This window comes from Pectinophora gossypiella, chromosome 10 (assembly GCF_024362695.1).
Source record: "Pectinophora gossypiella chromosome 10, ilPecGoss1.1, whole genome shotgun sequence".
Classification (NCBI taxonomy): Eukaryota; Metazoa; Arthropoda; class Insecta; order Lepidoptera; family Gelechiidae; genus Pectinophora; species Pectinophora gossypiella.
The window spans coordinates 13,734,485-13,762,457 of NC_065413.1; the positions used below are offsets into that span (position 1 = coordinate 13,734,485).

The 27,973-nt window shown below is 40.9% G+C and overlaps 2 protein-coding genes across 4 annotated transcripts in view; one reads left to right on the forward strand and one right to left on the reverse strand.

Moving 5' to 3' along the window:
• LOC126370144 (neuropeptide CCHamide-1) overlaps nucleotides 1–27,973 on the forward strand; it is a 195,777-nt gene that overhangs the window by 123,154 nt on the left and 44,650 nt on the right. The gene's annotated exons all lie outside the window — the stretch shown is intronic.
• Nucleotides 9,831–15,455, reverse strand: LOC126370419 (uncharacterized). Its single transcript, XM_050015257.1, has one exon. The coding sequence runs from the start codon at nucleotides 15,453–15,455 to the stop codon at nucleotides 9,831–9,833; it is 5,625 nt and encodes a 1,874-aa protein (XP_049871214.1).

Genomic DNA, 27,973 nt, shown 5'->3' on the forward strand with positions numbered 1-27,973 from the left:
GTCCGCTTACCTAACTTGAAAATTTGTCAGGTCCAATTTACAGAAGCGACTGTCTGGGTTCACCCCACGTTGGTCCTACAGAAAGCCCGGTGAGATGTGGGTGGTCAAGATGAACTAAGTACTCAAATCTCACATCTAGGGCAGTGCCGAGGTTTTCCTTGCAGCTTCATTTCCCCGATTATACAGGCAGTAGTTGTTGGCGGATGAGATGTTCGTTATTTAAAAATGACGATACAAAGTGTGACTATGTTACCTGTTGAATAAAGATATTTTTGAATTTTGAATTTGGACATCCATCGCAAGATAACAGACAGATACCAGTACTTGGTAGAACTGGTATCTGATATCTGGTACTGGTATACTATTCAGAGGCGGAGGACAGGAGTCCTAGTACGCCTTTGAAATAGACTGCTCTGGGCGTCAGACAGAGTACTGCGGGGCGGAAGCCAAGAGGGAAACCACTGTTCTATTTTTCGCTAAAAAGTAGCATGGAGAATGCTACATCGACAAGAGCGTGGCTCTTAAATTAGTCATGATCGCATGATATCTACACCCGATTGGAAAATAGTCGTGTAGTCGCTTTTGTTATGTTATGTAGAGAGATTTAGTGTAGGAGATAGAGTTGTAAAAAAAATGTTTATTTTGTGGTTCCTCTGACAAATCATTATTACGCCTACGTCTCGTGGTTCTGTTCACCTCAATAATTCCTTGCTTTGACGTTTAGTAAAATCAAGTTCCAAATTGAAAACCCTAAATGAATAATCTAGGTAAGCCCATGCATTGCTAAATTTATACCTAGTCATACATCCATTGCCAAAGAACTGAGCACCCACGCATCACCTGACTTTGCTTTTACACTAACGTAATAGGCAGAGTTGAGCATTATTCGAATATTTATTTTATCTAGGTAATTATTAGAATTAATAGTTATTCGCGAACTGTTTATTCGCGAATTATTTTACATTAGGACTAACTATTTGTTTAGAATAATAATTTATTATTCTCGCGCACCGGGTATCGATCAATTAGTATTAAATTTTTTAATTCTTTTGTTTTTTTAGCTTTTTACCTTTTTAACGTTAAGGTATGTTTGTTTTTTTCTGTCTGTAAATATTTTCTGTGAAATTATAAATAAATATATTTGTTTTACCTTTGATGGGTTTGCTATTGGCCCCAGACTTGCCTGAAGAAAAAAAGTTAAAAAATATGCTACGTTGCCATAATAGACCAGGATTTATTTTTTTATTTTCTTTGGGGAGCTTACAGTTAAAACAATGTCACATACTAACTTAATATCTAAGAGCCAATAACAAGCTTCCACAGATTGTAAGAAAACACAAAATTTACATTTTTACAATATGGTTAACATTAATAATTGATGATTGATTGATGGTTGATGGGGTTGGTAATCCACCTCATAACCCACACGATAGAATAGTGCCTGACACTCTTTGTACGTACAATGTAGACGATTTGCTGACAAAATGTTTGAACGGATTACTAAAAACCTCACCTATATAATAACTATTAACACGATATTGAAACTAGAGATACGTTTGACAGATTTATTAGTTTGTATCACGCAAATTGGCTAAGGCTTATCACTGTCGGAGTTTAGATTCACCACAGACAGACATAATTGATTAAGAAAGTTTAGTATACTTAGCTTACTATGATTTGTGATTTGAACTGCGCAGCACATTGGTGTATTATTATTATTATTATACTAACGCGCAGCATATCTATAAAATGCCTAAATACCATTTTTTTTAATAAATTTGATTCGGGTAGCTTAAAGCCTTTTTGGAGAGCCGTGTTAGCCCAGTTGGTAGTACGCTTGCCTCTCACTTTGAGGTCGCAGGTTCGAATCCAGCACAGGCGTAAACCAATGATTGTCGAGTTTTTTTCGAATTCATGTTTGGATCATAAATGATTGAAGGAAAACATCGTGAGGAAACCCACATTGCCGAGAAAAGCATTTTCGGAGATATGTGACCTAACCATTATTAGGCTGGATTTCCCTTCGCGGGTTGGAAGGTCAGACAGGCAGTCGCTTCTGTTAAAAACCGGACCTGTCAAATCGTCAGGTTAGGTAAGCGGACCCTGTGAAAAAAGGGATAATGCTAGAGGGGATAGGTAGCTACAGCCTATTTTACAAAATGGATACTTGTAAATACAAACATATGCTTATTAAAAGCTTTTTTTTTAAAGTTAAATAAAATAGGTTTACGATTGACCCCGATTTCCCCGGATAGTAAGTGACGATATGGTCTAGGGTGATACGCGCTTAACTAGTAAATGTCTATTTACTTTAGTGTTGAGGAATTGGTCCTATTGTGTTAAATTTTGTACCGGGAAAGCCAGGATATAGATTTGTCCGGCCAAGTAGTTAATTTAAGTTGCGGCAAATCTACAATAAGCCACGTCAAAAAAAGCAGGAAGAAAATAGTGGCGTGAAACTATGCAATCGGGCCAGCCCATTTACGTTATTACCCAACTACAGCAGAGCAAAAAGACGGGTTATGTTTTTAAGATATTTTTACATTGTCACACAAAACGAAAGCCACACTTGTAAAGGATCAAAGGTTGTGGCAATTGACATTATGTTTGTGAACGCATCTTTACCCTTCAACCCTTCAGCCCTTTCGTCTTGCAAGTCAAGACAAGGGACGTTACAATATTGAGTCTTTACTTTAGTTTCCTTCGCTTACCGGATGAGAGCTCTCAACGCTCCCCTTTTGTCCGGCCAATTAGTTAATGTCATTTAAAATAAATAAATAAATAAATTTAGGCAAATCCAAAATAAGTCACATAAGAAAACAAACATGGCGGTAGATTGGTCATGTCCTTAGAAGACCTGTGGAACACCCGTCCTGACGAGCTCTGACCTGGTGGAAAACGCAAATGGGGGCGGCCCAAAGAGACCTGGCGACGCTTGGTTGACCGGGAATTAATACCTCTCGGCATGTCATGGGAGCAAGCTACAGCAACTGCAAAAGTTCCCGAGGAGTGTAAATCTGTTATTTCATCCCAATAGTAAAAAAAGAATAAAAGGATTTGATGAAGAAGAAGAAGACTAGTTTTTTTTGGTAATTGTGTTTTGTTCAACTGGCCACCCTTAGGCCTGTTGTTTTAAAATTATTGAACCGGGTGAGAGCCCTCAGCACTGCCCATTTATCCAGGCTTTCTTTATCCAGACCAGTAGTTGATACTATCTGAGGCAAACCTGTAATAAGTAATGTCAAAAAACATGTGTTTTCTCCTAAAGTTCAATAGCTGCTAACTTCAAGTTATCTACTGATCCAGAAACAATCATTGTAGGACATCATGCTCAACAAAAATTGCAGTCTGCGGGCTTAGCACTGTAAGCGCGCGACTCTTTCTCGCCTCGACATACGTCACCCGTCACTCTCTCACAGTACTGCACAGAAAGAGACAGATGATCTCTGTCGCGGCGAGATAGAGTCGCGTGCTTACGGTGCTAAGCCCGCTGAAAAGCCTTATATTATTTGCAAACGGATCCCTGTATCGCGAATTTTTTTCACACATCGAACCCATCCTGAGGTAGGTACTACTCGTACAAGGCGCAATAGATAGGAACTAACACAAACATACTACACAATACACATTAAAAGAATTCGTACTTGACATTTACTTACTGTTTATACCTACATTAATAACTTTTATTATTCAAATCTTAAGTATTTATGTATACATTTTTGTGATAATATTTGTTAATATTGTGAACTCTATTAAAATAAGTATTATAATAATATAATCTATGTACATAAGCCATCTTCGGGCGCATCAGCGTCTCGTGCCGACTAGGAGTCATGGCCGAAATTGGTCGGAGAGATCACTCACTCACACTATTAACGCATATTTAAGGAACATGATATTCGTGCTTCACCCAGCAGGGTCCACATAATACCAGGGTAGTGTTGGGTTCTTACCCGGAAAATTCCCGCAATTTGGGAATTTTCCCAATTCTGAGGGAAAAAACCCGAAAAATTCCCATTTCAAGGGAAAATATTTTTTATCGCATATATTTGTATTAAAAGTAAGGATTTCCAACAAAGACCATTTAAATATAATGTATGCCTACTTATGCCCAATTTATCTTCTGTCGTAGTGTCGTATGAACTCTTAAAAAACTTAAAGGAGATCATCGGATTTCGGCCCAGAAGTCACAATCAAAAAAATAATTTTGCTAAATTCCGTTAGATCCATATGAGCATTTATTACTATGGCACCAAAGCTGTAGGGTCAATATCTTCGGTTTTATTCGATTTTAAAAAACTGTATTTTTCATACATTTTTGGTGAAAATGTAAAGTGCCGGCCATGAAACAATATTTGTATATCCCGTTAGAACTTATCCATTTGACCATTTATTATTAGAGCACCAAACGTCTATGACCATTATTTTGACTTTTGTTGGACTTTACGTTATAGTTTCTGTGTGAAAAGTGCCGGTCAGCAAAAAACACATGTCAAAGCTATCGAGAAGATACCTGTAAACATTATTCACTATGACAAAAACGTGTATGACCATTAATTAGTTTGGCTTTTGTTGGATTTTAAAAATCTCGACTTTTCATACATTTTGTAAAAAATAATATTATATCCGTTGGGAAAAAAAGGTATACAGGCGTATTACAAAGGACCGTTAGAACATTTATTAGTATGGCGCCAAACTTCTATGACCATTATTTGGACTTTCAGTTTTGGTTAATATGTTAAAATGCCGGCCATCGAAAAAAATACGTCGAATCTGTCTAATAGTTGCTTCTCAATATTTTTTAATAACACCAAACATCTATGACCATTATTTTGACATTATTTTTGGAATTTACGTTTTAGTTTAAATATGAAAAATGCCGACCAGCAAAAATATCATGTTGAGAGTATCGAGTAGATGTCTGTTAACATTTTTTTCTATAGCGCCAAACTTGTATGACCATTAGTTTGGCTTTTAGTGTATTTTAAAAATTTTGTTTCTTATTTATTTTGTATGAAAATAAAGTGCTTTGGGTAAAAAATGCGGTACGGCGGATTACAAAGGACCTTTAGAACATTTAATAATCTGGCGCAAAACATTTACACGTCTGGTGTCATAGTAAAAAATGTTCAGAACAATCTACTCGAAAGGTTTGACACATTTTTTTTTCTCTGACCGGCACTTTCAAATTTGGGCCGGCCAAAGTATGGAAAGCCGATGATCTCCTTTGTAATATATTTTGAATGGAATGTTCGATTTTAATAATTCCATGCAAAGATATCTACATATTATAGGATATATAGGATGCTTTTGGCACGAGAGAATGTCATCATCGAGGAGCAACATGGTTTTGTGCAAGAAATTGGGAGGCACGAATACCTACAGATATTATTTACTTGGACTATGAAAAAGCTTTTGATCGAGTTCCTGTCACACCATTGATTGCTAAATTAGAGCCCTTTGGAATCAGAGGCAATGTCGTGAAGTGGATTGAAGACTTCCTGTCAAATCGCACATTCTCTGTGCGCATCGGAGAATCATACTCTGTTCCCAGAAAAGTCCTCAGCGGTGTGCCGCAGGGATCGGTGTTAGGACCTATTTTATTCAGTATCTACCTTACATATCTTAAACATGGTATCATGTCTGATATATCACTCTTTGCAGATGATACGAAAATAACGGGGAATCCACTTATTAGCCATAATATAATCCAAGATGATCTTGATAGAGTAATTGCTTGGACCCGAGATTGACTAATCACATTAAACGTAGACAAATGGACTGTGTTGCATGTTGGCAGTAACCACCCCACGTTGAGTTACACCATTGACTCAAAACCTCTCGAGTGTGTTAAAAAACAAAAGGACCTTGGCATAACGATAACACATAATCTAAAGTGGGACGAACACATTATTGGAATCACTAAGAAGGATAACTCCCTTTTATACATACTTAATTAGAAAAGCTTTTTATCATATAGATACGGAATTGTTTCTTAGGCTTTACAAAACTTACTTACGTCAGACCGCTGTTAGAACATGGGTTTCAAATATGGAGACTTTACTATCGGAAGGACATTGCACTACTAGAGAGAGTCCAAAGAAGAGCAACAAAGATGGTGACAGTACTGGCTGGCCGGAGTGGACCTTAGCGGGGGCCGCAGGACTCTCACCTCTGGCTTGCCTTCATTGGCCAGCCAGAGTGGGGCGTTAGAGCTATACGCTCGCAGGGTGGAAGTGAAAGATGCATAAGTCGCGAGTTGGTAAGGCAGGTAAACCGCCTCGCAGAAAGCGGTGTACACCTCTTGACACCCTGAGATGCTCACAACCATGTTGCTGTCTTGCCTCGGCGGCTTGTCGCGTCGGCTAGATAGGTGGCCCAACCAGTGAGTGACGAGTCACCGCCTGCCCAATGTATCTCTGTTATTAACATTGGTCGAGCAGGCGCAGTAGCCCCAGTATATAGGTTCACTAACCCCCAACCCAATAGCCCAGTTCCTTTTGTTCCCATAATCTGCAATAGTCCTACACGAACCAGGGATTGTCTTTGGATGCACTCCCAAAGTGCATACAGGGATAATCGCCGGTTGGTGTCACAACACATTAAGAGTAAATTGTCTTAAGGGGCCTCTACGTGTTGGCTTCGGCCCCACGCACGCCTTCCAAAAGTCCGGGACTCCATGACAGACCCGACCCGAGACATGGAAACGACATACAAATAATAATAAGATTAAAAATAATTAAATAAAAAATATTTTCCCATGATTCGGGAATTTTTCGGGTGTTTATTTTATTTTCCCATATTTTCCCGATATTTTTTCTTTCCCACCCAATTTTTTCTTTCCCTGCCCATCACTATACCAGGGTCGTGGTTCACGCCGCGACTAGTGCTGAGTGAGGCCCTTTTATCTCAATTATTAGTGTTGTGGGCACCTTTGCTCCGGGAACAGTGAGGGGCGGGTCATTTCATGACTAGTTTTTAAGTTTGTTTTTGTGACGTATTGTTATATGAATCTATATTATTACCTTTTACCTTATATCATCATTTCGACGAACATCCGTTTTGCGTTTTTGTAATTGTTTTGTGAAAATTTTAAATGATGTTATTGACTTGTTTTTGTGTGTGGCGTCCTTTTATAATAAACTATGCTATTCTATTGTAAGAGTCCAAAGATAACCCTGTAAATTATGACGTTTACATTTTAAAACGTATTTGATTTGGCAGTTTTAAATCACCCAATCTTTACGTTACCAGCTACGGAGGAAGCTTCCGTGTTCCCAGCGATACTAAGGGATTAGAAAATAACAAATTACAGTTAAAATTTTAATAAATGCTTTCTAAGATTTGCCTGAATCGCCGCCAATGCCCGTTTCGTGTTCGGTAAATAAATCTCTATAAACAAATTAATTCAAAAATTAACTCATTTTCTGCCTTGTTAGAGACTACTATGAAAAATATCCACAGGGACCAAATTGTTATTTGAAGAAAATTCATAATTTACAATAACTGTTATCCTTGTAAATATTCTGGAATAAGTAAGTCCCACACTTTATTCAGGTGTTGTTTCAGGGACATCGACCAGGTAATTTAATTATTAGCCACAATTAAGTACAAGTATTAAATACCCACATATTTTTAGCTTTACTAATACAGAAAAAGAAAAGAAAAATGTAAGAGAAAAAAATGTATACAGCATACACACTTTCACACCTATCTATCGCGCCTTATAGTACCTTCTTCAGGATGGGTTCGGTGTGTGTAAATATATACTCAGAATCATGGTCTGAATCATCCCCCCCAGTATTTGTTACGATGTCACTAACTTTTATAATATTTTTTTCTAAATACCAGTTGACTTAATATTGAAATCCTGAGATGCATATCAACTTACAGTTTGCCGGATTTAGGGTTTTTTACAATTTGGCGGTAATAATAATAACTTTTTTTAGGCAATGGGGGAATACCAAAATACGTATCTCGCGAATCTGATACCGTATGGCGACATTTTTTTCTTTTTTTTTCACGTGACTTATTGTAGATTTGCCGCAGATGGCATTGGCTGGACAAATGGGGAGCGCTGAAGGCTCTCACACGGTTATGGGTTGCGGCGACATTTTACTAGCTAGATGATACTGATTATACGTATTATACACAGTCTATCGCGTTAGATTGTAATCCCTTATTCGACTTATGATATCGATAATCTCGTGCTAATAAACTAACTCTATCGATGGAAATACTATCATAACGTCATAATAATAACTGCACTAGAGTTTGTGTAGACAGGCACTGGAAATATAATTCATTTTGTACTAGGTACTCCTTCTATTCGTTTTATTTGAACAACAGATTTCCACTCACAATTTTTTGCTGTGAACGAGACCGCCTTGTAGTATCACATATCTTAATAAAATATATAGTCATGTCAGGGGCCTTTGGCGGCTCAATAGTAATCCTGACACCAGGGTTGATGGGGTTGGTAATCCACCTCATAACCCACACGTTAGAAGAAGATACAATATACAGGGTGTTAGTGACATCGTAACGAATACTCAGGGAGATGATTCAGATCATGATTCTAAGTTAATATCAAGTGGAATTTTCAGTTGGAAAATTCATATTTTTTTTGTGTTTTTTAAAATTATTTTCAGTGCCATACTTTTGCGACGGAAAATTCCACTTGATATCAACTCAGAATCATGGTCTCAATCATCTCTCAAAGTATTCGTTACGATGTCACTAACACCCTGTATGTAGAAGATTGCCCTGAGACCTAAATCCGGTAGTTAAACAAAATCTTTACAAAATTTATAAAGTTAGTGATTATTTAGAAAATATGAATGCATGGGATTAACTGTCTGAGAACTGATATTAGGCAGCTAAATTACTCAATTTTACTTATACCAATATTTTATGTTTATTTTTATTTTTTTAAAGAACGTCTAGGGCCCTGTGCCGAGGTTTTTCTTGCAGCTTCTTTTCCCCGGCTATACAGGTTGTGAGAAGCTGCAGTAGTTTTAGGCGGATGAGACGTTCGTTATGTAAAAAATGACGATTCAAAGTGTAACTATGTTACCTACTGAATAAAGATATTTTTGAATTTGAATTGTAAGAATTTAAGCCCAACTCGCAATGGATAAGCATGGTGGAGTATGCTCCATACCCCCTCTGTTTGATTGAGGGAAGGCCTGTGCCCAGCAGTGGGACTTATATAGGCTGTTTATGTTATGTACGAATTTTGTGCTGAAATGTACTAAGACTATAAATATTTGTACTTAAAAGCTTTGGGCGCTAAATGGTAGATCTCATACAGTGGTCATCCTCATAATGTGATACTACATAAGCGGTCTCGACCTTTTGAAACCTCTGTAGCTTGCTCCGGGACATACCGAAATTACTACATTTGTGTATTTTTGCATTTGTGTCTACATTATAGTTGTTGCTTATGCAGATTTTATTTGCTGGGACTGAAGAAAACCCGCGGTGCAAGTGAAGATCCGGTTTATTTGGCAAACCACATTAAAAATACAAAGTTAAAAAGTAAAATACAAGTAAAAAATCTTAAGTAAAAATTCGTAAATAATCGATGTAAAATCAGTGAGAAGTAGAGAAGAAGTGATTCGTGTCGTGTCCAATCAGATTCTTATTGGAAATCTTCGGTCCGGAACTAGCGGGCTGTGCGCGCATTACGTCGGCCAATCAGGAGCGCCGCGCCATGTATCCGCTCCTCGCGTCGCTCCCCGCGCCATGCCCCGCGTCGCTCCCCGCACCGCTCCCCTGCGTCGCTCCTCCGTTTCGCGACGCAATTAGCGGGTCGTGCGTGAATTAAATTAGCCCGCGACCTCCTCTTCTCGGCTGTCCGTAACATCCTCCCCTCGGCGTAGATCTTCGCAGCCTTCTTTCACCGGGAGGACGGCGAGACGTCGTAGAGGTCGGCGGAATATCCCTCCTCTCGTTCGTACGTCAGCGACTCTGGTCAGTCCGTCGGGTCCTTGATGCAGTCGGATTACTTCACCTCGTGGCCAGATGTTCCTCGGCAGTACTGGATCAGTGATAATCACGACGTCACCAACTTTCAGGTCCGCTCCGCGCCCGCTCCGTGTGCCTCCACGTGGTATGAGTGTAGGTAGGTACTCCGTTAGCCATCGACGCCAAAACACGTCAGCCAGCGCCTGCGTGGCCCTCCAGGTCCTCCTGTCTACCTCCCTGCACGGCCCGGTAGTGGGTAGGCCGCCGGATGTCCCCAGTAGGAAGTGATTCGGTGTTAGCGCCTCCATGTCTCCTGGTTCAACTGGCACGTGAGTGAGAGGGCGTGCGTTGACCGTGTACTCTGCCTCCGTGAGTAATGTGGCGAGTACTTCGTCCCTGGGGTAGCGCTCGTGTAGTGTGGCGACTAACGCTGTCTTAACCGAGCGTATTAGCCGCTCCCATGCTCCACCTTGATTCGGTGCCCCGGGTGCGATGTATTTCCAGTTCGTTCGTTGTAGTAGAGCGAAGTCCTTGAGTTGTGGACCCCATCCTCGCTGCGCTGCTCGCAGCTCTTCGTCCGCGCCATGAAAGTTCGTCCCATTATCGCTGTAGATTGTTACTGGCCACCCCCGCCGCGCCGCCATCCGCCGTAGGCACATAATAGCGGAATCCGTAGATAGCGACGGTGAGATCTCTATATGGACCGCTCGCGTAGTGAGGCACGTAAACAGGGCGCCCCAGCGCTTCTCCTTATGTCGCCCGACCGTCACGTACATAGGGCCGAAAAAGTCGAGGCCCGTGTAACTAAATGGCCTCGCGTGCGCTGCGAGTCTTTCGTAGGGCAGGTCTCCGTGAACTAGCGGTCTCGGTCTGGCTTTCTTCACTTTGCAGAGTTGACATGAATGCTCCACGGCTCGTACTGTAGGTCGTATACGTGTGATATAGAACTTCTGTTTCAGGTCGTTGACAACTTGCTCTCGGTTGGCGTGGTTCGCCGCCTTGTGTGCGTGCGCGACGAGTAGCCGGGTGAAAGCGTGGCGGCCGTCCATTATTAGCGGGCTTTTTGACTGCTCGCTTATTCTCGCCACGCCCACGCGACCGTGTAGTGTAAGTAAGCCTCTGTCGTCTATCCGTGGGTCGAGCTTACGCAGCGCGCTGTTCGGACGTAACTTCAAGTCCTTTTTCAGTCGTTCTATTTCGTCGGAGTACGAGTCCTCTTGCATTTTCTTATACCATAGCTCTTCTGCCTTTGTGATATGGGCGAGTTTCAGTGTTCGCGTTCGTTTCTTCATTTTATCGACGGCTAGTAAGACGTAGGCTGTCGCGCGGACGAGTCTCTCGTAAGAGGAGAACCGACTTATGTCAGGTAGGTAGGCCGGCCCCTCGCTGTTGTCCGTGGCGCAGACTATCTCGTCTTGTCCATTGTCATTTTCCTCTTCGGTGCGTTCCGATGGCCACCTTTCTTCTTCTTCCCGGAGGAACGCCGGGCCAATGAACCATCTTTGGTCGGCTCGCACCTCGTAGTTAGGTCGTGTGGCGTCGTCGGCTACATTTAACTCGCTCGGTATCCATCTCCATTGTTCGACGTGCGTGAGGTTAGCGATCTCGCCTACGCGGTGAGCTACGTACGGCGTGTACTTGATGATGTCATTGCGAATCCAGTGGAGAGCGGTCTTCGAGTCTGACCAAAGCACGATCCTGTCAGCCTTCTGTCTATGTTCTTCTTGTATACTGTGGGCGAGTCGTGCGCCTATGAGGCTGGCTTGCAGTTCCAGTCGCGGTATGCTCTGTGCCTTCACCGGTGCTACCTTAGCCTTTGCGCCGGCAAGCGTGATGATAACCTCTCCGTTTTCGTACTTGATTCGCCAGTACGCTACCGTGGCGTACGCTCTGTCGCTCGCGTCGTTAAATACGTGTAGCTGACGTTCCAGTACTCCCCTCGTTGGCGCATAGCAACGGGGCAGTTTAACTTCTCGCACGCTGTCGACCGCTCGTATCCATTTAGTGAAGTCCTCGGCGGCTTCTTCCGGCACTTGGTCATCCCATCCTATCCTCTGTTGTCTCCATAAGTCTTGCAGTAGGATTTTAGCCGTTATGGTGAGATGGCTTAACAGTCCAAGTGGGTCGAAGATCGACATGACAGCGCTGAGGGCTTCGCGCTTAGTCGGCGGGCGTGCTGACGTCTTGACCTCCTCCGGTACCCTAGGCAGCGCGGTGTTGAACATTAGTTCATCTTTAGTGGCTTCCCATATTAGACCTAGAGTCTTGCCTTGATGACCAGCGGTTCCCATTTCCTTAGGTAGCTGCGCGCGGCGGTCCGGGGGTATGTCTCGTATTACGTCTTCATTACTCGAGTTCCAGCCGGCTAGTATGAACCCGGCTTGCTCGTGTACGTAGGTTACTTCGTGTACTGCTCGTCTTGCTTCCTCCTTGGTCGCGTAGCTCTCCACGAAGTCGTCCATGTAGTGGCTCTCTGTTATCGCTCGGAGGGCCACGGGGTGTGTCTCAGCGTGCGCGCGTGCGTTGTGGTTGCGCACACTGTGCGCTAGGAATGGTGAGCTCCGAGCGCCGAATATCATCGATGACATGACGTATTCCGTGGGTGGCTTCTTTCGTTCGTTACCTCTCCACAGGAACATTTGAGCCGGTCGATCTTCAGGGCGAATCTTTACTTGTAAAAACATCTCACGTATGTCGGCGGTGACGGCGACCTCTTTCTCCCGGAAGCGATAGAGAATTCCCGGTAAGGCTCGCAGTAAGTCGGGTCCATCCAGGAGGTGATCATTCAGGCTCTCTCCTCTCGACTTGGCGGCTGCGTCGAAGACTAGGCGTACCTTCCCTGGCTTGTTAGGGTTCGTCACGGCGAAGTGAGGTAGGTACCATGACTTGTCGTTGTCTCTCTCGTCTCCGTTAGCTACTGCGGCGTATCCCTTCGTGAGTAGGTTCTCTATCTGGCTTGTGTAGGCTGCCTGGAATTCGGGGGACTGATCCATCTTCCTCTCGATAGTCCGCAGTCTCCTGAAAGCCATTTCATAGCTGGGCGGCATGACTACTTGCTCGTCTCTCCATGGCAGGCCCACTTGATATCTTCCGTTGACTCGTTCGATGGTTTTATTGAAGATGTCGATCGCTCTCTCTTCGGCCTTCCTCGGCTTCGTTATCAAAGCAATTCCTAGGGCGTCGACGTCGTAGTGTGTTTTGATGAGCGCGTTTAATTCCTCATCTTCATTAGCGAAGTTCCTCACGTCTTTTTCCGTCTTGGCGTGTACGTGGAGGACTAGCTGATCCTCCCCTCGGTACAAGCTCCGCGGCACCGTGCCATGTATCGTCCATCCCAGCTCGGTGCGTGATGCGATGGGCTCGTAGCGTTTGCCGATGAGGATTTCCTTCGAGATAATCAGATGCCAGTTGTCGGCGCCGATCAGTAGGCTCGGGCGCGCCGATTCGTAACTCATGTCGTCGAGTGGTAGGTGCTTCAAGTGTTCGTATTCGACGAACTTCCTTTTCACCGTCTGGCTTCCGATCGTAAGTTGTTTCACCGTGTGGGCGGTGATGTCGTGAAACTGCTCTTCATGTTGGCCTCGTACTTCAATCTTGACGACTCGACTTTGCGTCTCCTTTTGACTCGCTGTGGCCCCGTGTATGTGTAGCGGGCTCACATGTCCTCTGGCGCCGAGGTCGTTCGCTAGGCCTTCGTCCATGAGCGTGATGGTAGCGCCTTCGTCTAGTAGCGCGTACCTCTTCAATGACGGTCCTCCCGGTACGCGTATCTCCACCGGGCACACCTTCAATAACACCTTGACCGGGCCGCTTGTAGTGGCCGACGCGGACAAGACATTTTCCTCGTTTACTGGCGGTGACTTCGGTTGAGTAGCTGCGGCGGGCGACGTGTCCATATGCAACGTACTGTGGTGAGGTAAGAGACAGTTTTCTATTCCGCACCTCTTTGCTTTACATGTGAATCTCCTGTGCTTTCCGTTGATGCACTTGAAGCATATTTTCTCTTCTTTCACCCACTGCCATCGTTCGTTGACCGTCATCCTCTTGTATTTCTTACAATCGGGTACGTCGTGGTTGCCGCCGCAGCATAGACATCGTTTTGTGACGGTTTCCTTTTCTCTCTCGACGGTCGGTGCGGTGGGTGTTTCAGTGGTTGCGTAGACTTTCACGTCTTTACGTGGCCTTTCACGTGAAAACGACTTCTTTTCTTGATTGTTGAAAGTCTCCTTCAGCGACTGGGGCGATGTGGCGTATGAAAATCGCATCGCACGGTCGGCCTCACGTTCCAAAAATCTTGACAGCGTTGCTATCTCGGCTTCCGATGGGTCTCCGTGTTCGTAGGCGAAGTCATACCACCTAGACTTGAGATGTGGGCTTAGCTTCTCGATGACCTCTCGTGTGAGCATGGGGTTTCGGAGATATCCTCTTTCATCGACGCCACCTAACACGCATACGATGTTCTTCAACTTGACCGCGAGGGTGTTCAATTCGCCCGCGGACGTACCGGACTTAGGTAACTTCTTTATATCTTCCATCGCTCGTTCGATCAACATCTCTGGTCTTCCAAAACATCGCTCCAGTGTTCGCATAATCTCGTCGGGGCTAGTCGCCGAGTATAGCAGCGCGGCGACTGTCTCCTGTGCTTTCCCTCGTAGACAGTTCCGTAGCCGTGCGAGGTTCTCGTAGTCGGAATACTTGTACATCGTCGTAGAATCCCGCATGGCCGCCTTGAAGGGTAGCCATTCCGTCGCGGCGCCGCTGAACGTAGGCAGCTCGTGGGCTTGGCGGGGCACCGGACGTTTATTCACGATCTTTTCTAGCGCTTGTGCTATTCTATCGACCGTGTCCTCTTCTTTATTCGTCGCATGAAAGCTCGTACGTTGATTAGGAATAGGGCTAGGCGGGCGTAGTTCCGTCTCTTTCCCTCGTGCCTCTCGATTCCATCTTCCATCTCGCTCGCTCGCGTGCGCGTTTCTCGCGCATAGAACAGGCTCCATACTGTGCTGAGGCGGGCGTCGTCCCTCCCCCCGCGGCTGGCTGTATTCCATTTCAATCAACCAGTCGTGGACGCGTTGCTGTTCCTCCGTGTGCGTTTCAGCGGCGATTTCCTGTTCATCGATTTGGCTTCCTCTTTCGCTTTCTTCCCTTATCATTGCGACGCTCCGTTCAAGTTTCGCCTTGACTTTGATGGCTTCTAGACGGAGTTCCTGCTGTTTCATTTCAGCTAATTGTATCTCCGCGTCGAGCTCGGCTTGTCTGATGCGCGCCGCCGTACTTGCTGTGGAGCGCATCGATCGCACGGAGCGGGTACTTGCTCTGACAGGCGGGACTTGCACCTGCCCCCCTTCCGTGGACGTGACGAGTCGTCGTTGCGGGACAACCGTGTTCGCGGACGCTGCCGACGTGCTGGCAGGCTGTTCATCGATGTGCATGGCTAACGTCGTGGTGCGCGGGAGCGCGGCCGTGTCTCTCTCGATGAGTACCATTGGCGCGGCGGAGGCGGGCGCGGACTTCTCTCTATCTTCAAAGGTCTTCTCTCTGACTTCAAAGGTGTTCTCTCTAGCTTCAAAGGTGTTCTCTCTAGTTTCAAAGGTGTTCTCTCTAGCTTCAAAGGTCTTCTTGCTCCTCGTGATGGGCATTCTTCGGCGTAAGCCAGAAGCTACCGCAGCCTCGAAAAAGGCTATACGGCTAACTCGTAACCTCGAAAAAGGCTGTGCGAGTAGCGACTCCCGCTTCAAGGAGTCACTTTTCCGTCCTGACGGACGTATGATGTGCACACAGCCTCCCGTTGGCACCGTTAGGTGGACAAGACTGCACTACCTTGTTGAAATTAGGAAGTTGAAACTAGAAGTTGAAATTAAGAATATATCGATGTTTTTATATCGATGTTAGACCAATCTTCAGTCTTGCGGTTCTTGATTGTTCCTCTTCCCTCTTCAGACTTCCTCTTCCCTCTTCTGACTTCCTCTTCTCTCTTGAGACTTCCTCTTCTTTTTTCCGTATTAAGAGTAGGCCTTCTTTCTTGAGAATTCGTCTTCGTTCTTGAGGGTTCGTCTTCTTTCTTGAGGATTCGTCTTCTTTCTTGAGGGTTCGTCTTCTTTCTTGAGGATTCAGGTTTCTTCTATCCGGCTCGAAGGACCACCGCTGTTGCTTATGCAGATTTTATTTGCTGGGACTGAAGAAAACCCGCGGTGCAAGTGAAGATCCGGTTTATTTGGCAAACCACATTAAAAATACAAAGTTAAAAAGTAAAATACAAGTAAAAAATCTTAAGTAAAAATTCGTAAATAATCGATGTAAAATCAGTGAGAAGTAGAGAAGAAGTGATTCGTGTCGTGTCCAATCAGATTCTTATTGGAAATCTTCGGTCCGGAACTAGCGGGCTGTGCGCGCATTACGTCGGCCAATCAGGAGCGCCGCGCCATGTATCCGCTCCTCGCGTCGCTCCCCGCGCCATGCCCCGCGTCGCTCCCCGCACCGCTCCCCTGCGTCGCTCCTCCGTTTCGCGACGCAATTAGCGGGTCGTGCGTGAATTAAATTAGCCCGCGACCTCCTCTTCTCGGCTGTCCGTAACAATAGTGAATATATATACTGCACTGCAGGTGTACCTTAAATATAACCGACTATATACATCACTATAGCAATGAGCGTCACAACACTAGCTTTTGTACTTTGACAGAACTAACTCGTACCCCGCATTGAAGCTATTGCAAAAATTGTCTTAAACCACATAAATAGCCTATACACGTCCCATTGCTAGCACAATCCTCCCCTCAATCAACCGGAGGAGGTATGGAGCATACTCCCCCACGCTGCTCCACTGAAGGTGCGTGTGTACAGTCATGAGCAATATAATGTACCCACTTTAAGACTGTGTCGCTCTAAACATATTTGACATTTAGTGAGACTTACAGTTCAATTTGTCAAAAAAGTTAATGTGATATGGTACCAAAGTGTATAATATTAATGCTCGTGACCGTACATCCTCCATCCTCCTCCTTCATCCTCCTGCCCTTATCACACTCTAAATGAGGTCGAAACAACATGTATTCATCATCCATTTATTTCCGTCAGTCGTCATCTCAATACACACACCTTTCACACACATAATCCTTCTTCACACAATCCACCCACACATCACACTTGGTGTGGGTGTACCTATTGAAATAATCGATACTTGGTCTATCGATAGTTTTTCGTGTGATGCTCTGTCGCGGAGCCACCACCTCCAATTCAAATGAAAACGATATAGATTACTGTACGTACCATGTACATAGTGTACGTGAAAAGATTTTATGTGTACGTGCTATAATTAGAAAGAAAACAACAAATTAAAGTGGCTTCGCTGGAGAGCATACTCCCCAGCGGAGCCACTCAGTTTGCATACTTCGAGATGTTTTCTTCCTGTAAATTGAAGTATAGTTTGATGTACGTACTACGTACATAGTGTACGTGGAAAGATTTTATGTGTAAGTGCTATAATTAGAAAGAAAACAACAAATTAAAGTGGCTTCGCTGGAGAGCATACTCCCCAGCGGAGCCACTCAGTTTGCATACTTCGAGATGTTTTCTTCCTGTAAATTGTAGTATAGTATGATGTACGTACTACGTACATAGTGTACGTGAAAAGATTTTATGTGTACGTGCTATAATTAGAAAGAAAACAACAAATTAAAGTGTATATGACGGCATGAACAAAACGTGAAGCGCTGAAGATTTTAAGAAACAATCTCCTTGCGAGAACTTTTTATCTATGCACAAACTACTAAGAGAACCTATTTCAGACGAACGTCTCTCATACAAAACAAAGAGCCTCAGAATTTAGAGTATGACACTTGATTTGACATATAAAATTATATTGCCACACGCAAAAATAATTGTGGGGTTGCCATAGCAATGATATGGCACGGCGTGGCAGTAGTGATAGCTTTAAATTATTTAGATTACTTTAAATTTTGATGACAAGGTTTATAAAAAAAAGACTGCAGTTTACTTGTATAACATTTTATTTTTTAATTTTGTTTTATATTTTATGGATTTTTTTTCTGAAATAGAGCTTTATTATTATTATTTTAAATATGCCTTTTTGCATTAATGGCAAACTTTCCTCTAAACTCTCTAATCTAGAGACATCTGTACCCTTTAATATTTTGTTTATAATAACACTGCTAATCTTGAGAGACCCGGAAAGTTTTTAATAAAAATGTCTTTGTGCAATCCGCATGGCAAACACAATTGTTCCCAGTAGTCCTAAGCCTTCGCAAATTGTCATCACACAAACACTGTAACTTCTGCACTTCTAGAGTTCTTCCTAGCTCACTTTTAGGAAACTGGTGAAATATAGCGTCTTTTCGTCTTTTCGCTTACTTATCTTACACTCATACTGTATGGATATCACAGTTTTCTAGTTGAGAGGCTAACTAGGAATTTATTCAACGCAAATTTCACTCGATCACTTACATTTATAAAACTACAATGAAACAATGTTTGATTTTGGATTTTGTTTGGTTAGGACGCCGGGCGGGCAGCGCTTGCCCTTGTGTCTATGTTTATATCCTAACCTAAGATTGTCCCAAGATGGCGGAAGATCGCAGAGCGGTGAAATGAAGTAGGAGAGGGGTGAAGTAGCTGTCATTTTCTAAACTCGGTACATTTGCGCTATGGTACAATTTTTTTGTATGAACATTTCCGGCCGTGTATCTATGACAGATTTGACATAAATTGTCAGTGCCGTACCGATCCGTCACCAAACCTTGTCATCAAAATTTAAAGTAATCTAAATAATTTAAAGCTATCACTACTGCCACGCCGTGCCATATCATTACTATGGCAACCCCACAACTATTTTTGCGTGTGGCAATATAATTTTATATGTCAAATCAAGTGTCATATTCTAAATTCTGAGGCTCTTTGTTTTGTATGAGAGACGTTCGTCTGAAATAGGTTCTCTTAGTAGTTTGTGCATAGATAAAAAGTTCTCGCAAGGAGATTGTTTCTTAAAATCTTCAGCGCTTCACGTTTTGTTCATGCCGTCATATACACTTTAATTTGTTGTTTTCTTTCTAATTATAGCACGTACACATAAAATCTTTTCACGTACACTATGTACGTAGTACGTACATCATACTATACTACAATTTACAGGAAGAAAACATCTCGAAGTATGCAAACTGAGTGGCTCCGCTGGGGAGTATGCTCTCCAGCGAAGCCACTTTAATTTGTTGTTTTCTTTCTAATTATAGCACGTACACATAAAATCTTTTCACGTACACTATGTACGTAGTACGTACATCAAACTATACTTCAATTTACAGGAAGAAAACATCTCGAAGTATGCAAACTGAGTGGCTCCGCTGGGGAGTATGCTCTCCAGCGAAGCCACTTTAATTTGTTGTTTTCTTTCTAATTATAGCACGTACACATAAAATATTTTCACGTACACTATGTACACGGTACGTACAGTAATCTATATCGTTTTCAACTGAATTGTAGGTGGTGGCTCCGCGACAGAGCATCACACAGTTTTTCAGCCCTACTTTCCATCTCATCTTTACTTCCGTAATCAAACCAACAAAACCATGAATTTGACAGTTTCTAATTATAATAGTAAATATTTAATTAACTTCTTGAAACGAACTTTCAAAAGTTTCCCTAAACTCTACACTCTCAGCGTGAAGTCCGGAAAGGCCACGAAACGCGAGTGTAAATGGGGTTCTCAATTTCGCTTTCGCTTTTCGCACTAACTTCTGGATTTATCACAATCAATCTTCGATCACCTAAAGGGTAATAATGACATCGTAACGAAAACTTTGTCTAAATATTGCGTCTGTCATTTACTTGTACAGTTCGAAACACAATTTTAATCACCCTACATACATTATTTTTCCAATGAAATAGTTATAACCACTCACCGTAGCGGGAGTCGCCATTCGGAGAGTCGTTATCAATGCCATAATTGCAATTATCTTTTATCCGAACATGAATTTAAACTTAAAATTCATCCGAAATCAAACCCATACATACATAAATAAACACCTTATATACGTCCCACTGCTGGGCACAGGCCTCCCCTCAATCAACTGGAGCATACTCCACCACGCTGCTTCAATGCCGGTTGGTGGAGGTCTTTTTACGGCTAATAGCCGGGACCAACGACTTAACGTGCCCTCCGAAGCACGGAATCATCTTACTTTTTCGGACAATCAGGTGATTCAAGCCTGAAAAGGCCTTACCAAACAAAGGACAGTCTCACAAAGTGATTTCGATAATGTCCCCATCGGGAATCGAACCCGGACCTCCAGATCGTGAGCCTAACGCTCTAACCGCTAGACCACGGAGGCTATTGAAATCAAACCCGTGACGCTACAATGTTAGTCGCGCGTTCTCCAAGCAGAGCTATCACGATTTTTTTAATACCATCTTATAATTGATTCTTTATTCTGGTGACTGGTGATCGTAAATAAGACACTATGTTACTTGTCAACTTACTACCCTTATCTTGCTTTTGGTATAATGATGAATAGGTTTTTGGGAAAAAACATTTATTTCATCCGCTTTCTCACATAGTATAATTATAATATTTTTATTATGATATTTATCGAATATTATATAGGTATTTGAACAAAAAAGAACATACGCACATACAGTTGGATAGTTTTCTAGGTCAAAAATAAATTATGAAATTCTGATTACTAAATAAAGATAGAAAGGTGACAAAAAACGTTTTCTTTTTTCTATTTAATTTATTTTATGAATTTAAAAAACAATCATTTATAATTATGTAAGTATAACATTTTGTCACGTTTTTATGACGTCCCAGGTAGCTTTTTCATACAAATTTCATAGTAATTTTGTGTTTTAACGTTTAATAAAAAGTAAGTGATTTGACTAATTGGAAACTAGCCTAGGTATAGTCCACAAAAGCTAAAAAGTATAATACAAAAGAATGAAATAACTCATTCACTGACATTTCTAACTTTATTTATTTGTTTATTTTATCGTTTTATATGTATTGTTTTGTAAGTATTATTGTATTTCTTTCATGTATTTGTAGATACACTGCACACACACACGCTTTTAATTATGTTTTTGTAAACTACTTTGTTTTCATAGTATAAGTAAATAATATTATGTATTATTTCAAGTTGTATTTGTGGGAGACACGGCTTCCGTGCCTCACTTAGCAGGGTCCACAGAATTACAGCGTCGTGGCTAGCGCCGCGGCTTATGCTGAGTGAGGCCCTTTTATAAAGGACACCACCACCATCGTTGACCAGTCCATACACTCAATTATTTGTATTTCTCGTGTATGTTGTTTTTATTATGTGTTTTGTTTGATTGTAAGTTGTGTGTTACTCCGTGTTTTAAATTATATATTTGTTTTGTATTTGTTACTGTGGTGTCCCTTTATAATAAACGCTTCTTTCTTTCTTTCTTTCAAATAAAAAAGTGATAAAAATAATACAGTCGAACAGTCAGAGGTACATCCATCGTAAGATGATCTAAGTACCTACGTTTCACTGAGCTTTCTGTTAGACCAGTGTTCGGTGGCGAGCCACATCTACAGGGTGTTAGTGACGTCGTAAGGAAAACTTTGAGGGATGATTGAGACCATGATTCTGAGATGATATGAAGTAGAATTTTCCGTCGCAAAAGTATGAAACAGAAAATAATAAAAAGAAAAACAAAAATTTTCATGAATTTTCCGACGGAAAATTCCATTTAATATCAACTCAGAATCATGGTCTGAATCATCCCCCTCAGTATTTGTTACGGTGTCACTAAAACCCATACCTACTTGTATGGGTACAGTATGTACTTGTGCGGGGTGTAAGTGACATCGTAACGAATACTGAGGGGGATGAAACAGCTGATTATTCTGAGTTAATATCAAGTGGAATTTTTCATCGCAAAAGTATAGAATTGAAAATAATTTAAAAAAAAACTAAAAAAAAAGTCATGAATTTTGCGACGGAAAATTCCACTTGATATCAACTCAGAATCATGGTCGGAATCATCCCCCTTAGTTTTCGTTACGATGTCACTTAGACCCCGTATAATTGACAAGCCAACTGTGTTAGTGAAAATTACTCATTAGATAAATCAATAGCCCATTAGTACAAGTCCAGTTAAGCGGTTCAAATCGAAAATATTGTGCAATTGATTGAATAATTGAGATAATTAAAATTATTTTTGACAGAACCAGTTTTCCGGTAGGGTTTCGTTAACAGAATTCCGCTTATTTGTACAGTGACTTTACAAAGCGATCTGGTTAATGACAACGATTGAGTGGCACATCAATCGCAAACACGTTATTTCATTAATTTAATTCATACGTTACACAGTGGGTCGCGAACAGCCATTCAAATGCGGATATTTATACTTACGCCAAATTACGAAATAAAGCGAATTCAATTAAGGAATATTCTAAACTCGAACTAAAGACCATTGAATTCAACGTTATGAATTAATGTTTGAATCACAGATAATTGGTATTTCGTGGTTTCCAGGATTTGTGCCCACATAATGGCAATATTCTCGCGTCTTATTTCATGGGACTAAAACATAGCGAGTGGGTGTACATATAATACATCTTATATACCTCTACCTCTGTCTACCCCCTCAGGGAAATAGGTATCCTGCTACGTTGGAAACTAAGGAAAACTTATACTAACTCTCTCTCTCTCTATTTAAGAGCTGCGCTCTTGTCGGTGTAGTAACCGCCATTCCTCTCTTCTTCCCGCCAAAACCTTCACCTCCCGATACGACACGACCTGCACCTTCTCTTTTATTGGTTTCATAAATGTTATCCTAGGTCTACCCCTTCCTCTCTTCCCTTCAATTTTTCCTTCTATAATGTTTGTTATAAATGAATCGTGTCGTATCAGGTCTCTATAGTCTTCAATATGGTTCTCTTTTCTTCAACTATTTCCAGCACTTTTTCATTTGACACCATTTCAGTCCAGCTTATACTAACTAAGTAGAAATAAATCTAGAGAAGACGAAGCAAAATTGGTAGGTCAGAATGGTAGTTAATTTATTTATTTATTTATAGACGCATCTTTTAAAACCAATACTGGTAAGTCATTAAATGACTTACAATATAAAGGTACAGTAAACCAAAACAATTTGGACTGTATCTTACTTCGATTTAGAAAACATAAATTCATTGTTAGTGCCGATATAGAAAAAATGTATAGGAATATATTTATATTAACCCAGCACAACAAAATTTACAGTGCATTCTATGGCGGGAAAACCCGACAGACCCGCTGATTACCTACAAGTTAACTACGCTCAGTTTTGGAATGAAGTGTGCTCCTTACCTTGCAACTCGAAGCTTACAGCAGCTGGCGGCAACACTTGTCTCCGACCGCGGCCGCAGTCATCACTTCTAATTTCTTCATGGTAGTAATTTCAATAACGTAGTGTATCTTAGGTACCGTTAGATAGCATAGAATCGATCAACATGATCTCGACTATAATATATACATCACAATGCTAATGAACTTCACAACACTAGCTTCTGTAATTTGACAGATGTAACTCAAACCGTGCATTACTGGACGCTGGCAAAATTGTCCCTGTTGACAGAAGCCATTTAGGAGGAAAAAAAAAAAAAAAAAAAAAAAAAGATTAGGCAGCATGGATCTTAGCCTGACCATCAAATGGGCAAAAGGAAAAAAAAAACATGCATTGAAGCTATTGCAAAACATTGTCTAAGTATACTATAAAAACAAATAAACAGCCTATATACATCCCACTGCTTGGTTCAGGCCAGGTGTGAAAATATAACCAACATAATATGTTTTTTTACTTAAATCGTATGGGGAACTGTCAAAATTTAAGAACAACAGTAGCGACACCTGGTATGAGAAATAGGCAGTGTGGACTTTTTAACCCCCCTGATGTTATACAGGATGTTCGTGACATGGTAATGAAAACTTTGAGGGATGTTTGTTGATGTGAGTTGATACCAAGTGGAATATTCCGTCGCAAAAGTATGAAACTGAAAATAATACAAAAAACAACTAAAACTTTCATGAATGATATCACTCAGAATTATGGTCTGAATCAACCCCAACAGTATACGTTAAGGTGTCATTAACACCCATAATTGTATGGCTACCAATTGTAATTGTATGGTTATCCATCGCAAAAATATAAACTTGAAAATAATTAAAAAAATACCCAAAAAAACATGGATTTTACGACGGAAAATTTCACTTGATATCAACTCAGAATCATGTTCTGACTTATCAGTATTCGTTACGATGTCACTAGCATCCTGTATATTATGACGTATGTATCGATACTAAGAGGCTTGCTATAAGGTGATGGTAGACGTATTAGCGATTATGTTCAAAAAGGTTTGGTTCGGGTCAGAGTTGCTAAATTACCTGAAACATTTGGCTTGGCTTAACGACGGCTAATATCTCACAGTCAATACATAGAGTGCCCTGTAAATCAAGAAATTGGATACGAGTGCTAGGAAACTTGCTGACCATATAAGTATACCTCTCATTAACAACAGATGGCGCCACCATTCAATAATGAAGTTCTGAAACGCGCTATCAAAATCACACTACCAATTCGTGGCTAGCGGGGTACTATGCTGTGTTCGCTACCCTGAACCCATCCTTTAGTGGCAGCACATCCTCGCCACCAAAGTTTGTTTTTTTTTCATTTGTTTTTTTTTTTCTTTTCGAAATCGTTTACAACTTAGCTAAACCAATGCAGAGAATTTCTCAAAGAGTTCATAGTGTAATGAGATAAATGCTTCAAAACTTGTAAAGTTGCGAGAAAATACAAAGTTTTTTATTATCTTCCCGGTGTATTTTTAATCGCAAGTACATATCTTGAGAAAAATGAATAAAAGATAATAATCATTACACTACCTGAGGTGCAATTTATGGGAATATGCGATTTTTATGGGATGTAATTAAGTTATGTTTATCAAAACTACACATAGTACACATGTAAAGTATGTGTTATATGTATAAATATTTATTTCACAAGTATATTTTACACTCCCTCTACTTTTTTTGATAAACGTAATTTACACGTACTTGTGAGTAACTTGTAGCTTGTAAACGTGTAGACTTGTAAGTTTTGATAAACTCGGCAAAGGTCATTATTACATAATTATTAGTATTATAAATGACCGAAAACAGGCAAGTTCCATATCGCGGTATTAAGATTTAGTGACAACAGTGGACCTACCCGAAAAAAAAAGCGGCCGTTTATGGGTTTCAGATATTAAAGCTTCTCACTATTTGACAAATGATGCACCTTCCATTGCGCTTTGCTTTGCTCGTCTTGGCGGGGGCACTCCCGTGCCCCCAGGCCAGATTTACAAAACCGACAATAGGGGGGTTAAAAGGCGACATCGAGGCAATTCATCTAAAAGAGCTTACTTTAATATGCGCAAATGTCAGAATCAGAATCATTTATTCAACGTAATTATCATGGATAAACTTGTTGAAGGTCAATGTAACATTTTGAATTTACGTCATTTCGCAAGGTGTTATGGCTGAGGAGAAGAAATGACAAGAAACTGCAACAGCAACACATCTTTTAAATCAATGAGGGTACATTACAAGTTATTTAATAACTAGAGGAACACATTTAATACCAGACATGCTTATCATTTAGGTAATCATTAATCTTATAATAAGCTTTTTTACATAAAGTAAGCTTCACGTGAGCTTTAAATTTATTCTCTGACTTTGAAATATTATCTGGTATTTTATTGTAAAAACGTATACATAACCCCAAAAAAGATGAATTTAATTTACTTAATCTAGAATTTTGAACAACAATTTTATTTTTATTCCTTGTATTGTAAGTATGCCTTTCACAGTTTCTCGGAAGGAGAGATACATTCTTACGCACATACATAATGTTTTCATAAATATATTGACTTGCGACCGTCAGTATATTTATTTCTTTAAACAGCTCCCTTAAAGAGTCCCGACAACGCAGATTATAAATAGCAGATTATAAATGTCAAATTCAAATATTGCTTTTTTTACATGAATTGCTTTGATGTGGCCTTTTTAATTCCCCGGTAAGGCATTTTCTTTTATCTAGGTAGACTCGATCGTTTTGATGTCGCGCGTACCTTATGGCTCAATCCCTACTTACGTAGCAGTTATCTGAACAATGCATTATGATGTCTGCTCCACGACCGGACAAGCTATATCTCATGCAGGGAAAACGCATTTCTTATTCTATTTTAGAATAAGTTTTAGACGTTTCTTTTTACCGTGGACTATAGAATAGAATAGTTTTGGTTTTTTTATTTCTAAGTCGCTTAAAGGGTTAGACATACTGGCCCCGATTCCTGCAGATACCTCCTAATTTTACTTTAACTTATATCTGTAATTTTCTTATCCCCGAAAAGGAAAGGCACGGATGATTGACAGTTCTTAATTTTAGGAAGAATGAGTAAATAGCCCGGGCAAATGGTTTGACGTGTACTGTCAACTTAATTCTGTCGGGTTATTAGGCAATGTAATTTTTTTATAGGGTTGTTTTAGATTTCCGCTTTAAATTGACGTGTGTTCCATAAAAGTTTATGCTTGTCGATTACTCGTCCCTCTCCTTTTCGGCGGTTAAGAAAATGACAGATAAAACTTAAAATAAAATAAAATTAAAAGGTTTTTATGATTGTTAATTAGGTATCAGACACATACCTAATTACGTCGAAATAAATATTATCAATCAATGAATAAGAAAATCCTCTACAAATCGAAAAGGTTTTCTTCTATCTTGTTACATGTGCCAAAACATGAATTCAAACTCAATTAGGTCGAATTAAGTGGTTTAGAGCCGGGATTTGAACTTTGAACCCATTATACGCCGGCATTCGAACCCATTAAAATATGATGTAAACGCAGGGTTATCACGTATTCGGATTGGGTCAGATTTTAATAATTATTAAAAAAAATAGTAAAAAATAAACTATTTTGAACTCCATTGTAGTTTGTATTAGTTATAGTAGGTCATCGTCGTATTATATTTTTATTTATTTATTTATTTAACAATTATTTATTATTATTTATTTTATTAAAAATAAGTACAGTACTTAATACATTTGTTTACAATTGACGGTACAACAAAAACCAAATTTGGAACAATGTTCTAGAACTATCTAAATAGGACTATCCCAATACAACAGTTCACTAGACTACCTCCGTGGTCCAGTGGTTGAGAGTAGGGCTCACGATCCGTAGGTCCCGGGTTCAAATCCCGGTAGGGACACATCACGAAAATCACTTTGTGATCCCTAGTTTGGTCAGGACATTACAGGTTGATCACCTGATTGTCCAAAAAGTAAGATGATCCGTGCTTCGGAAGGCACGTTTAGTCCCGTTGGTCCCGGTTACTACTTACTGATGTAAGTAAGTAGTCATTATATGAGCCATGTCAAAGGTCTTTGGCGGCTCAATAATAACCCAGACACCAGGGTTGATAAGGTTGGTAATTCACCTCACAACCCACACGATAGAAGAGAAGTTCACTAGAAATATACGTATACATATACAAATATTAAAGTAAGAACAGTTTAATAATACATAGCATGTAACATAAGGTGACATTTTGGAATTCTGGTAAGACACAAATAAATATATAAGGCTTTCCTGCGATCTCGTTAAAAGCTTAAATCTTTCTAGTTCCGCTGACCTAACCGGACAATTTGACAGGTCCAGTTTTTACAGAAGCGACCCACTATCGAAACCGAAGCGATCGTAATGAAACCCACGTTCCCGAGAAATGCATTTCGGAGGTATGTGACCTAACTTGTATTAGGTGTAGCAGGTATTGAAAGTATCTAAATGTGTACAGCAAAAACAAAACACTGGATTTATAAAAAAGGTTTCATATCCTCGACAAAAGAAGCGTACATGTATTATATAAAGCCCACTTAATAAACAAAATATAAGAATTCCAACCGAGACGTAAGGCTATGATTACATTACCCATCTTCCTCTTTATCCCA

Excerpts from the sequence above, each read along its gene's own strand:
- LOC126370419 (XM_050015257.1), bottom strand. The coding sequence starts at position 15,455 with ATGGTACTCATCGAGAGAGACACGGCCGCGCTCCCGCGCACCACGACG.